Below are 12,409 nucleotides of genomic sequence, written 5' to 3' on the forward strand. Positions count from 1 at the left end.
GGAAGTCGAAAGCCGGGTCTTGAAACAAGATGCTTCTATCGTGGGTGCGTACAATATCGTACCACTGGCTGGGATAGTGAGCGAGTTCTCGGAATGGACCAGGGTGATGGAATGGCTACGGGACATCAGCAACTATATGTTGCCCTCTGATGTTCCTGCGAAGTTCGAAATGATGATTGGAAAGGCTACCTCTGGGGCTGCCGTCATCGACAAGCTGCGAAGCGAGGCACAGACAGGCTATCCAGACATTGAAGAGACTGCCCGGGGTCTGAGCAAAGTCGCAGAGACATCGTGGCTACGGCAGCTATCAACCTGGCTGCTGTACGGTCGGCTTCCATCGTTTGGTCGTTCTGACTTCTTCATTCAGCAAGGCGACGAGGACGGAGATGAGCAAGTCTTCGTCCTCCAGAACAAGCTGTTACCAAAGTTTGTCACAAGGCAAACTGCTCTGTCCATCCTGTTCGTCGGACGATCGCTAAATCAGATCCGCGCACTGCCGTCAGCCGTTAAGGCATTAGACACATCCAATTCGGTCTCGGAACTTGATCTGCTTCCCAAGCACGTACAACAACTCTCTCGAGTGAGTGCACCGGTGTCAACGGCCATGCTCTCGGAGGCAATCGCCAACATCCGCCTCTCGCTGTCTCGGAATCTTCTGCAACACTTGCTACCTCGTGAGAAGATTGTGGAGACACTGACGGTTCTACATCAATTCTTCTTGCTAGGAAGAGGAGAGTTCGCCCTAACCCTGATTGCAGAGGCAGATGACAAGATCTCATCTCGACATAAAGGCTCGCAGGTAACAAAGTCGGGCCAATCTGTCAAGGCGGTTGTGATCAAGGAAGCGGAGATAACCCAGGTCCTCGCACGCTCCTTCTCCGTTCTGTCGACCTTATCTAGCGAAGACGAACACACAGATGATATCTTGGACGTTGCAGCTCAGCTCCTACATCTCAGCGTTAACAGCTCGTCTAATAATCGCCCTGGAACACCAGGGCGCGCTAAGGATGCGGACTCGATGCTTCCACAACTTGCTAACATGTCTTTCGACGACCTACTGCTGTCTGTACCAACGTCTTTAACGATGGACATCCGTTCACCACTTGACCTCTTCATAACAAAAGCAGACCTCGACGTTTACTCATCGATCAATGCTTCCCTTCTCGCAGTCCGGAGAGCCCATCTGCATTTAGCAGAACTGTGGCGATACAGTTCAATACGGAGAGATCATCCTTGTCCGCCTGGATATCAATACAGCAATTCCGCGCATGGTAAAGCAATGCTGAAGCGGCGACGACAACGCACTACGAAACGGGCGCAGGACATGCGGAAGATATGGGCTACATGCGCAGCCGCGATCTTCTTCTTTGCGGAGAGCGAAGCTTACTTTCATGGTGCGGTCGTACAACAATCCTTCGGTCATTTCATAGCATGGGTTACCGGTCCTCAAGTTCCTTCAACCGCGGAATCGTTGTCAGCAGCTTCCGACCATTTAAGTACCACTAGCTTCCGCCAATCGATGACAGAAGGAAGTCTACGGCAACAGCATGATCCAGAAGCATTGGCCTCAGCACATCGCCGCTTTCTGTCTTCGGTCGCGTACTCGCTTCTGCTTACCGATCAAGCCTTCACAAAAGCGTTGCGTACCTTGTGCACTCACGTAGACGAGTTAGTGGCATACATCAAACGTCTTACCAAGATCCAGCAGAATCTGGACCTAGAAGAAGACGAAGGTGTGGAGGACTATGCGCAAAACTACAAGAAAGAAGAGCGCGAGGTCAGCCTGGAGATGGACCGGGCAAGGAGGAGGCTAGATAGCGACCTCAAGACACTCGTAGAGCGGCTCCGTGAGGTCGATAGCGAGAGGATTGGAGCTTCTGCACCTGGCACATCAATTGGAGCGGCAACAGAGGAAGGTGCCTATGAACCTTTGAGAGTAGGAGGTATCGACCGTCTTTTGATGAAGCTGGACTGGAGCGGCGAGGACGAAGAAGAGGAGACCGAGGACTTGATCGATCTTTAACGTACATGGCTTTGTCCTCGTCAAAGGTTTTGAGGGATTACTATCTTCGCGATCCTTGTTGACTCTTGGCACTGTACGATGACCAATGTGGTAACGGCGGAAAGCGCGTTGACTGTGCGGTCGCGATGCCTCCGCATGGGATGAACTTTCTTATAATGTCAACATGGGTGGGTATCGTCCAGGCATCATCTAGGTCGTCTCCCACCATTCTATCATCACGTTCATCACACCACATCATACCGCGCCAATATCTCATCAACATTGCTCTCTTGCATCAATACTGCGTATGTACCAGTGTTCACGCTCACGATCCGACACTAACAACGCTAGGTCCGCTCGAAACACAATTCCTTCCAATCCGCCTTTGTGTTCAACATGACTCAATACGCTCACTGCGCCACAAGAGATTTCGGCAAATATCCATTTCGCAATTCCGACCGTTCTTTCTTCGGCTTTGTACGGGGGATCGGAAAACGTGTCCCCACCGAACGCGACGACCGTCCAGCATGTCTCCCAGCCACGTCAAACGAGGCATTGCCGAGACGACGCCATTATATCTACCCGCGAGAAGACTCTGGAGTATACATGCCCACAGGGCCGGCCGAAATAACGGGCAAAAGCTCTTTGTCGACTCCTCATCCGCAGTCACAACATCCGCAGTCACAAAATCCGCAGTCACAATTGAATCCTTTCGAGGATGCCCAATACGAATACGGTGCTACCATCTCTGAGACGCAGCCGTCACCTGCACCACTGGGAGGCCCGCGGTATATCACCTCTGATCCATCTGCAGTCACGACCATAGCGGAGTCAAGGGGTCGCAGGGGCTACCGGAGACGCCTACGAGCTCGAATCTGGGCTATGTTCAGAGGAGAGGTGATCGTTTGCGGGCACCGGCCGTCCAGCGATAGAGCGCCTCTCCTAGGAGGGGAAGGAACACACCTCCGACGTGGCACTGTGCGCGGACAATTACTTATGGACCCGCAGGACGAGAGCGACGATTATCGTCTTGGTCATGAGGCTGCGCTGATTTGAGGGTGGTTTTGTGTACCATGAGGTGGCTGTAATGCTTGTATTCTTTCGCACGTGCCCAGTAATTGAACCATCTTTCCAACAGCCATGCAAAACACAATGAGGTCGGACTGATGTATTTGTTACACATTTTCACTCAAAAAGTGCGACTACTCTAGACTGCGTTGCACTTGCTACATATAGGGTCATTGTCATATCACTAGCATTAATGAAGCGATAATGTCAAGATCAAAATTCACAGGAAACAAAGATTTGAGGGTGGCAAGGGGTGTTACAACCAAGCAGCAAAAAGATGTTTGTGGTTTGCCCCACATGAGAATCGAACGCAAGGACAAAAAAGATGTTGTTGAGGTCGTGCCCGGGTTCTGTTCAATTGTTAGAATGTGACATTGAGCAGTGGAACGCAGTGGACATACCGAACCGGGGTTACCAGAAAGTTTGATAGAAGTCAAAATCTGGAGTGATAACCACTACCTGTGTTGGCGGTTAGACAGACTTCTTGAGAACAGGGTTGGAGGAAACGTACACTACACAACCGTGTTTCTGGTGTTTGATGACAGAATCGAGAAAAGTACAAATTATATAGTTAATTTTCACGTCGCATCAGTAGCCACCAGAGTCCCACGGACCGATGCTCAAGATCCAATACTCTGGTGTGTGGCGAGCGGGGTCGCAGATGTGTGGAGCGTGGCTTAGCCGAAACGCGGAGCTTGTGGACAAGCTGGCCATCTCACATGCTTTCAATAAGCATCGTTTGCGCTCGATGCTGCATCGTCTGAATTCCTTCGATCCCCAAAAGCCCATCGCGTGCTCTTGCATCGAGTCGGTATGCTGTCGCTAGTCGAAGCATGAGATATGTGCAGCGAATCGTTAACAAGTCTCAGATCCATTGAGACGCGTCTTTGCCACGCCACAAACACGCGTCTCTACCGAGCCGACGCCACAAACATCTGCTTGGATGGTCTGCGCCAATCCTGGGCTTACGTAGCGATAAAGATGAAGAGAGACGGCGCAGGCGGTGGACGACGAGCAAAACAAGGTCCAGCCTCAGAAGGATGCAAGGGTCACACAAAGGGTAAGAACGGATGGGTATCGCATCCCAAATTGGACGCCAAGACATACGTCAGATAATGGTAATTCGCAGGAGGCAAGGTACTTGCGATATGTTACCTTGAGAAGCAAACAAGAGCCGCATGTCTTCTGCTTCTTTTGCTTGCGCGATCCTAGATCGTTAACGTCCCTGCCTACAAGCCGACTAACAATGACTGTCCAGCTCAATATCTTCTCCGCCAAGGCAACTTTCAACTTCACAAGCAACAAACCGGCAACTAGCGGCCCCGAGTTTACAGAAGTCGTTCGTGCGGGAGATGGTCATGACAAGTCTCGGGACCAGTCGCTGTCGGCTTCTAATAAGACTTTCGTAGATGAACACGAAGATGTCATCGCGTTCAAGACGATCAACTGGCTAGCCGGAGTTGGGGATATATGCAACGGCACCTCCAGAGAACCCGGCGAGGTTAACGCTACACTCCAATCTCACGATAATAAGCGCAGCATAGAAACGAGAAGGAACACGAAAGTGATCGCGCATCGTAACGTTCAGGCCAGGTCCAACACTCGACGAAGTGCGCTCCGCCGGCATTGCGACTTCTGGGACGCCGATCAGGACGGAGTGATCTACCCATGGGACATATTCATTGGCTTCCGTAAACTCGGCTTCAACATTGCTTTATGTCTATGGGCAGCGGTTACCATGGCTATGTGCTCATCTTACAGCACCCAGAGTTCTTTCCTGCCGCACCCGCTGTTTGCCATCTACCTTGATAATGTCAACCGCAACAGACATGGAAGCACCACTGGCGCGTACGACTTGGACGCCGAGCTGGACACGCGACGCTTCGATGCGATATTCGAGAAATATGCGGAGGGCAAGGACTACCTGACCAGGCGAGATCTATACGACATTTGGGCAGGCCAATGTTGCGCGAATGATTTCTTCGGATGGTTTGCGGGGGCCTTGGAATGTGAGTCGTGGCTTATCACCTCACGGACTGAGCATACGATACTGACATTTAACAGGGATAGCCATGTACATCCTGCTATGGCCACAAGACGGAAGGATGCGCAAGCACGATATTCGAGGAGTATATGATGGTACCATCTTCTGGAGAATCGCTGAAACCCGCTCCCAAAGTTCACGGTCATGAGATTGCGGAAGCTTATGATTGGCTCCACCGGGGCCATACACGACCCAGAGAATTTAATTTACCAACAACCCTTTGGTACGACCACATTAAAGTTTGGATGTGACAAACTTAAGCAGCTAAACGAAACACACATTAACTCCCCACTGCAATTCAGCGTCTGCCCGAATGTGTCCTTTCCATTGAATTGTTGTTGCAAGAATCAAACTTACGCTAGGTCTTAGATCTCCAAAGTGGTAGTCTCGAAATTGCCACATCAGCCCATAGATATATACCCTCTAAGGTCTGTATCACCGCTACACAAGTTCTCGCCTCAGAAATTCCCGCCGTCACAATGCGCCACCCCGAGCCCTGCCCCTCCTCGGATTCTATCACCTCGATCAGTGTTGTCAAGAACCAGAAGCTTGCGCGAGACCGATATCGAGCCTTGAGCTGGAGCCAGTTCAAAGTACCGTCTTCCGACAGTTTTATCCGCGTGGATACCCGCGATGATACGCCCGCACACGCCTTGCCAAATGAGAACGATGGATTCACTGTCGTGCGCCAGTACTTGTACGATGTGCTCACCCACACAGGCTGGGGTATAGGCTATGAGTGCCCTGCAGCGATAAGGGCAACGGTGGAAAGCTGGTATGGGCATGGAGGTTATTTCAAGGCCCAATGTGTAGCAGAAGATGGATTATTGGATCTTTGTCCCATGAAAGGAAAAGATGGCGAAGGAAACGAAGTGTGGTTCGAGGATCGACTGAGAAACAAGATCAGGGAATGTGTCAGACACGAGAGCAGCATGTTATTGTATCGCGAGACTGAGCTGGACGACGCGATGATTGAAGCAGATACATGCGTGGGCGATAACATTCCTGACATCAGTGTACGGGAACAGGGCTGCCAGGATTACGATGGAGAGGAAAGCATATACTCGGTAGTCCAACCGTCGATCAATCTCGACGAGGATGCAATGACCATTGCTCCCCATGAAGACCAGGACGACGACCTCGACCCTTTAGCACCTCATGTACACCGCAGCGACAGCGCAAGATTTTCGGGAACAGTCGGATCAGGGACACGGACCAGCAAAGACTTCGTATCATCCGACCCTGAGCCCAGGGTAAACGCGCCTTCCGAGATCACGCATGAACTCACATTCCAGGTTCCTACGCCAAATTTAGAGCAATCAAAGAAGAGGAAAGAACGGTCGCATGAAAGTTCAAGAGCCATGGATGAGCTGATTGCAGAACGCAAGTCGTCCATCAGCCGTGCAGTGTGCAGTCACGCGAACGCAACAACGCCAGACCCGAAGTCTCAATGCCCACCGAAAAAAGAGCTACCTACCGCATACAAGCACGCACGAAGAGGCGCCGTCGTACTCACCAAGAAACCCATGTCTGTCGCACGGCACAGAAATCACAGGAAAAGTGCGAAAGTCATCGAACGCCGGTCGCAGATGACCCACGACACAGCTTGCTCCGTTAGCTCCATACGCTACGAGACACTGCCACAAAGTCAACTACCCGCAATAAAAGGTCAGCATCTCATTGTCGAAGCTACGGCGGTGGCGAAGAGAGCGGTTGCCCTCAAGCTCAGCGTTGATGAGGCAAAGTACTTGAACCATCACGAGCGGAATAAACGGAGTCTCATGTCTAGGATGTTTGCGAAAGTGGGTGGAAAGAGAGGGTGAATGTATGGCTTCAGAAGAAAGAGGCAGGATACAGCGTAACACAATAACATCTCGTTTGTCAAAACTATGAGTGTAAAGCCAATGGAAACAGCAGTATCTGGGAACCAAACGAGTGACCCGATTCATGTTCATTCAATTCATTTCATAATCATTTTGTGGCCTTGACTGTGACCCTTGCTATATACACGTCTTTTGGTCTAGACTGTTAGACCTCATGTCCACACGTAGAAAGGTGCATTTCGCCTTCCGCAGGCAGCGTCCATCTCGGCTCAACACCGATGATACCACGCTCAGTGATCATGCTAGCGTTCACTGGGCTCTTGGGAATGATCTGCTCACCCCTGGTAGCAAGGATGGAAAGTACATGTGCAGCAGCCTATGTTCGTTAGCAGATGCTCACACTGTGTAATCTGGTTTCTTGGTGCTTACCTTGGCGTTGATGAAAAGTGTCTTCGGGTTGGGGTTGTCAATGGTGTCGCAAGCTTGGTGGTAGCAAGGATCTTGCTCGACACCAGTTCCAGTGTGGAGGCCTCCGACAGGCTTGCCAATGTTCATGAAAGATTGGTAGTCACTTCCACCGGTGAAGCGTGCGGCTGTCACGTTTACACCCTCCTTCTGGAAATGCTCGACGAAGAGCTTCTCAATGGCTGCTGATCCCGGCGCACCCGTGAGGTTGAATGTGCTGCCATCACCGTCGAAAACACCAAAGTAACCGCGGGAAACCATGTCGAAGTTGAGGTATGTGAGGATGTTGTTCGCTTCTGTGGCGTTCAAGTTCTGTGTGTAGTACTTGGATCCAAGCAGACCGTTCTCTTCCGCGCCCCACCATGCGAACCGGACCTTGTTCTTGACGTTGAACCTCCTGAGCGCCTTAGCAATCTCGAGGATGAGTGTGCTGCCTGAGCCGTCGTCGTTGATACCAGCGCCGGCTTGTACACTGTCGAGATGCGCACCGAGCATGATGACGTTAGTTGGGTCACCGTCCTTGGTCTCGGTGAAGACGTTCTGTGTGATGCGTGTTTCCACGGTTTGGGTTTGCTGGAAGTACGCTTCGATAGCTTCGCCGGCCTTGAGGCGTGCGACGAGGGGTTCAGCGTCGGCAAGGTTAATGTAGCCGGTTGACACGTATTCGGGGTTAGGGTTGGACAACGTGCCACCGGTAACATTCGCAGTGTCGCTTGCGTAGATGATTACTGCAGAAGCACCAGCGGCAGCGGCAGGCTTCATGCGCCCGGCGAGGGTAGTACCATCAGGGCAGGCCCCTCTTTGCACCAAAACGATCTTGCCCTCAACATCCAAGTTGTCGTAGGCTTCGTTTGTGCAACCTTCGGGTCCAGAAGCACCCAGTACAAGCGGAAGCGTCAATCCTTCCGGAGTGGTCGATGGCGAGTAGGACAATCCAATGACACGGTAAGAGCTGTTGCTCACACTAAATTCAATTGACTCAATCTTGTTGAAAAGAGCCGGGAAATCCTGAGTCCATGTCTTGAAGTGTGTGTTCTGGGTTTTGGCGAGCATGTAGTCAACAGATGCAGCGTAGCCCGGAAGACCGAAAGCACGGTTGCCGCCATTTGCTTTTGCGATGGAGTCAAAAGCTTTGAGGTTACCCATCAACCTGGAAAAATCAGTGTGTCGTCGGATCAACGAGTAAACGCCCGTACTTCTCAGTCTTGATCTCAGCCTGGATTGGTCCAGATGATACCATAGGCCGGGGTCGCACAGCAGCGAATGCTTGCGCGGCGCCCGCAAGGACGATAGCACTGGAAACCTTCATGTTGTCACTTTAATCGGCTAGCTTCTCCGGACTCAGATGTGACGAGCGTGCGAGTAACGTCGCCCATGTTTAGGTGGCGGCGCCGAACTCATATACGCATCTTTCCCGCCACTGGACGTTCCGGCTTCCTGGGTAAATGCAGCTTGTTTGAGCGCGGAACACCGTGCCTGGCCCACTCTTATCATTGTCTTGCAGGTGCTGTGTCCGGAAAAGAAGGTCACAAGAGAGTAGATCGGTCTTTGCCAAGTTGCCAAGGGGCAGACATTGATACCTGCCCAAAGGGCGATAGACTGGCTTGGCGGAAAGGTTACCATCGTCACGAATCCAATCTTTTCTATCGTAAGGTGACCAGAGAAGTCGATATATCCGAACGGTCTCTCGTTGACCGAATGAAAGCGATGCGAGCTTCACCGATGCGTACGTTCCGCGTCATGGCTCCTGGGTATTGATGGTGTTGGCGTGTCCGAGCGGCGGACTGAATATGAATCTGGGACTATGATCCATGATGACAAAAAACTGCGACTGGAATGCTCTTGGTGACTTTATGCGTCTGGTTGGATTCCACTGTTGCGAGGAATGTGATGTATCTCATCTTGACGTGAGTAAGGCGAAGCCAGCATATATAGCTCGCGAAGGGCGCGAGTACCTCGATGTCAAGGTCCGTCTCTGGGCGCTTCCAAGCTCATGAACAGAGTAAATATCAGGAAGCGTACTTGGTAAGAAATCTGCATCGGAGATAGATGTGAAAGTATTAGAACTATTAGGCGAGATTGAATATCAACGGTTTCAAGATGTAAGATGTTACCTTTCACCATGCAGCAACGGCGCTCGCTCGCTATCACCAGCAACGCCACTCCCATTGGCATCATCAAGCCGCTGGTCTCTCTGCGTCTTTCTGTCTCTCAGAACGAAAGACAAACCCATGGCGAGCAGGAAACCCTGGAGGATGCCCGTGAAGATGAACAAGCCCCAAGCACTCCAGCCTCCAGGTCCTAGCCTCGCATATAGACTTGCGGCAAAGACGAAGCTCCCCGGTGTCTGAATGCACATCATAGGGATGGATAGACTTCCGGTTTCCTGCAGTCTCCAGGTCATGAAGATCTGTGGTATGTATTGTATGGCGGCAAGCACCGTAGCAAGCAAGCCGAGGAAGTTTGCCCATCCGCGAACGTGTGAAGGGAGCGCGTATACGAAAACGACGGAGCCGATGAATGCGACGACGAAGAAGGCGAGTGAAACACCTAGGACGAGGACGGCCTCTTTCCATGTGGGCATGTCGGTGTCTTGTTCTTCTTCTACAGCTGGTGAGCTGCCTCGAGGGAAGAAGATGAGGAAGAGTAGCATGCTGTGAGTTATTAGTGTCTCGTATGCTGGACGATTGGAAGTGCCGTACATGAAGAAGAAACAACTCCACTGCACCCCGATCTGTACTATTCCGAGCATAGCTGCTGCGCATGGAAAGCTTCCAATCTCCTTACAGCATCCCATATCCCTCGTGCTTTCCGGCAGGGTCAAGATGTTCGCGATGCTAGCGGTTCCCGACACAGTCCCCAGGAGGACAAACATGGGGCTTAGACCACGCGATGACCGACGCGATATGATCTTATAGTGCTGTGGAAGGTAGGATACGAGTATTCCGACGACTATGAAGCTACGCGACGGGGATTAGCTGGGTTGACATGCGACGAACAGGGCGGCTTACACGGAGACGCCAAAGTTGACCAGGTCGGGATACGCGAGTTCGGTACATCTTGGGTCGTCTGAATACATCGTGGCAGAGTAGATTGTTGTATACGAGGGCGTCTTATTGCTACATTTGCTATGACTGAAGCGCAGCGGTGTCAGTCGCCGCCTAGGGAAGCATGTGACGTAGCAAGAAGCGCACGCGTCGAGTGGACGCGGAGGCGACGGCTAGCCCCGAGCGCTCCTGCCTCGGCTGCGCGTACCATCCGCATCAACTATCGCGAAGCCGACGATGCCACAACACTCATCAACCCCAACCCCATGATCATCCGATCTCCCAGTCCCTCTCACAGGCCGACATGGAGTTCCTCCCCGCCCTCCAGCATGGCATAGACGACCTCAAGCCCTCGCTCTTCGAACTCCTTTCCGAGCAACAGCTCGCATCGCTCCTGCCCCCGTCGCTGCGCTACCTCCTCGCCATCACAACACCCCGATACCCACGCTACCTGCTCCCCATACTCAATTCATTCGATGAAGTCTACGCGCTGCTTATGCTGCTCGTGGAGCGCCACTTCCTTCGCACATACGGCGGATCATTCACCGAGAACTTCTACGGCCTGAAGCGCGCCCGGGTGCTGAAAGTGCGAGGAGGTGAGATACCGCGCGCACAATTGGGCGCATCGGACAGCGTACGCGAGGCTGTAAAGCTGGGCAGTGGCGATATATGGAAGAATCTCGCCGTCCTGGTCGGCCTCCCATGGCTGAAGAGGAAGTTTGACGAGGGCTACGATGTTCACGCTGCGCATGCCAACCTTTTGGGACCCGGGTACAACCGCGACAGAGAAGGATTAAGAGCAGGGGCGAGCGTGAAGGAGAGGCTGATGCACTACTACAAGTGGTTTCTACGCTACATATACCCGAGTGTAAATGCCGCCTACTACTTCTCCTTGCTGGCCTTCAACATGGCCTACCTCTTTGATGGGACCAAGTATCATTCGCCGTTCATGTGGCTGATCGGCTCGCGTATACGAAGACTGGGAGAGGCGGATCACAGGGCGATTGAGATTGCGACGGCGCCGAGGAAGGTTGGCCCGGCGCGGCCTGGAGAAGGCGGATCTATCTTCTCGCCAAGGAACATTGCGAGGAGCATAGAGCCGCGCTTGTTGAGTTCGCTGAAGATTCTTCTTCCAACCAGTATCTTCGCGCTCAAGTTCCTAGAATGGTGGCATGCTTCAGACTTCGCCCGACAGCTATCGAGGAAAGCCGCCGAGAACATCGACCTACCACCGCCAATATTACCTTCGTTACCGCCATCCGCGAAGCAGCAACCTTCGAAACAGGGAGAGTCTTCCGAGAAGGCACGTCCGACATCGTCTTTGTCGGACCAACCTAAACGCATCGACCCTCCGATATCCTCAACCACCCTTCTCCCAATCCTCACTGTACCCATACCACCCTTGTCAACGTTATGCCCCATCTGCGTAACACCCATCATAACACCCACAGCCTCGCCTACGGGATATGTCTATTGCTACACATGCATACACAGGTGGGTTGGCGGTGATCACGACCGCCAGGTCGCCTTCATGGAGGGTGCTGCAGGATTTCGAACGGGCGATGATGGAGAAGCAGAAGATGAGGGCTGGGGTAGGGAAGAGGGAAGCCGAGAGGGAAGATGGGAGAGCGGTAAAGGAAGAGATGCTATCACTGGGAGGAGGATACTCGGTGGCACCGAAGGTTTGCGAAGAGTCGTTGTTTAGCGTTATTCTCGCAGCATATCATACCCCTTAGCGATTATTCTACAAGACTAGCAACGACTTGAAACTACTTCTAATTTATTCCAGTCCTTTGTTGTGCTCATGTCCGGAAAATAACCTTCTTTTACATTTCGTCCCTGCTGTTGACGCTGAGCCATCAAGAATATTTGGTGACGTGATCGGGGTCCGGAGTAGTACGAGCCGATGAGGTATTCCGCCTTTGGTTGACTTTGCGCATGCGCGCTAGGTCACGAAAAT

The 12,409-nt window shown here is 52.2% G+C and overlaps 6 protein-coding genes across 6 annotated transcripts; 4 read left to right on the forward strand and 2 right to left on the reverse strand.

Moving 5' to 3' along the window:
• Positions 1–136: 136 nt before the first annotated feature.
• Positions 137–2,023, forward strand: J4E93_002731 (uncharacterized protein; the record flags this gene model as incomplete). The annotated part of the gene is made up of 1 exon (XM_049340672.1): positions 137–2,023. One exon carries the CDS (start codon positions 137–139, stop codon positions 2,021–2,023), a length of 1,887 nt encoding a protein of 628 aa, XP_049201554.1.
• A 2,293-nt stretch (positions 2,024–4,316) lies between these two features.
• Positions 4,317–5,262, forward strand: J4E93_002732 (uncharacterized protein; the record flags this gene model as incomplete). Its single annotated transcript, XM_049340673.1, has 2 exons — positions 4,317–5,079; positions 5,135–5,262. The coding sequence occupies 2 exons, from the start codon at positions 4,317–4,319 to the stop codon at positions 5,260–5,262; spliced, it is 891 nt and encodes a 296-aa protein (XP_049201555.1).
• A 331-nt stretch (positions 5,263–5,593) lies between these two features.
• Positions 5,594–6,937, forward strand: J4E93_002733 (uncharacterized protein; the record flags this gene model as incomplete). Its single annotated transcript, XM_049340674.1, has 1 exon — positions 5,594–6,937. The coding sequence occupies one exon, from the start codon at positions 5,594–5,596 to the stop codon at positions 6,935–6,937; it is 1,344 nt and encodes a 447-aa protein (XP_049201556.1).
• A 205-nt stretch (positions 6,938–7,142) lies between these two features.
• On the reverse strand, positions 7,143–8,711 carry J4E93_002734 (uncharacterized protein; the record flags this gene model as incomplete). Its single annotated transcript, XM_049340675.1, has 3 exons — positions 7,143–7,313; positions 7,367–8,552; positions 8,599–8,711. 3 exons carry the CDS (start codon positions 8,709–8,711, stop codon positions 7,143–7,145), a joined length of 1,470 nt encoding a protein of 489 aa, XP_049201557.1.
• Positions 8,712–9,512: 801 nt separating this feature from the next.
• On the reverse strand, positions 9,513–10,481 carry J4E93_002735 (uncharacterized protein; the record flags this gene model as incomplete). Its single annotated transcript, XM_049340676.1, has 3 exons — positions 9,513–10,056; positions 10,105–10,362; positions 10,414–10,481. The coding sequence occupies 3 exons, from the start codon at positions 10,479–10,481 to the stop codon at positions 9,513–9,515; spliced, it is 870 nt and encodes a 289-aa protein (XP_049201558.1).
• Positions 10,482–10,753: 272 nt separating this feature from the next.
• J4E93_002736 (uncharacterized protein) lies at positions 10,754–12,154 on the forward strand (the record flags this gene model as incomplete). Its single annotated transcript, XM_049340677.1, has 1 exon — positions 10,754–12,154. The coding sequence occupies one exon, from the start codon at positions 10,754–10,756 to the stop codon at positions 12,152–12,154; it is 1,401 nt and encodes a 466-aa protein (XP_049201559.1).
• Between the last annotated feature and the right edge of the window lie 255 nt (positions 12,155–12,409).

The sequence above is a fragment of the Alternaria ventricosa genome (assembly GCF_023758065.1).
Source record: "Alternaria ventricosa strain BMP 2768 chromosome Unknown scaffold_4, whole genome shotgun sequence".
In the NCBI taxonomy this organism is placed as follows: Eukaryota; Fungi; Ascomycota; class Dothideomycetes; order Pleosporales; family Pleosporaceae; genus Alternaria; species Alternaria ventricosa.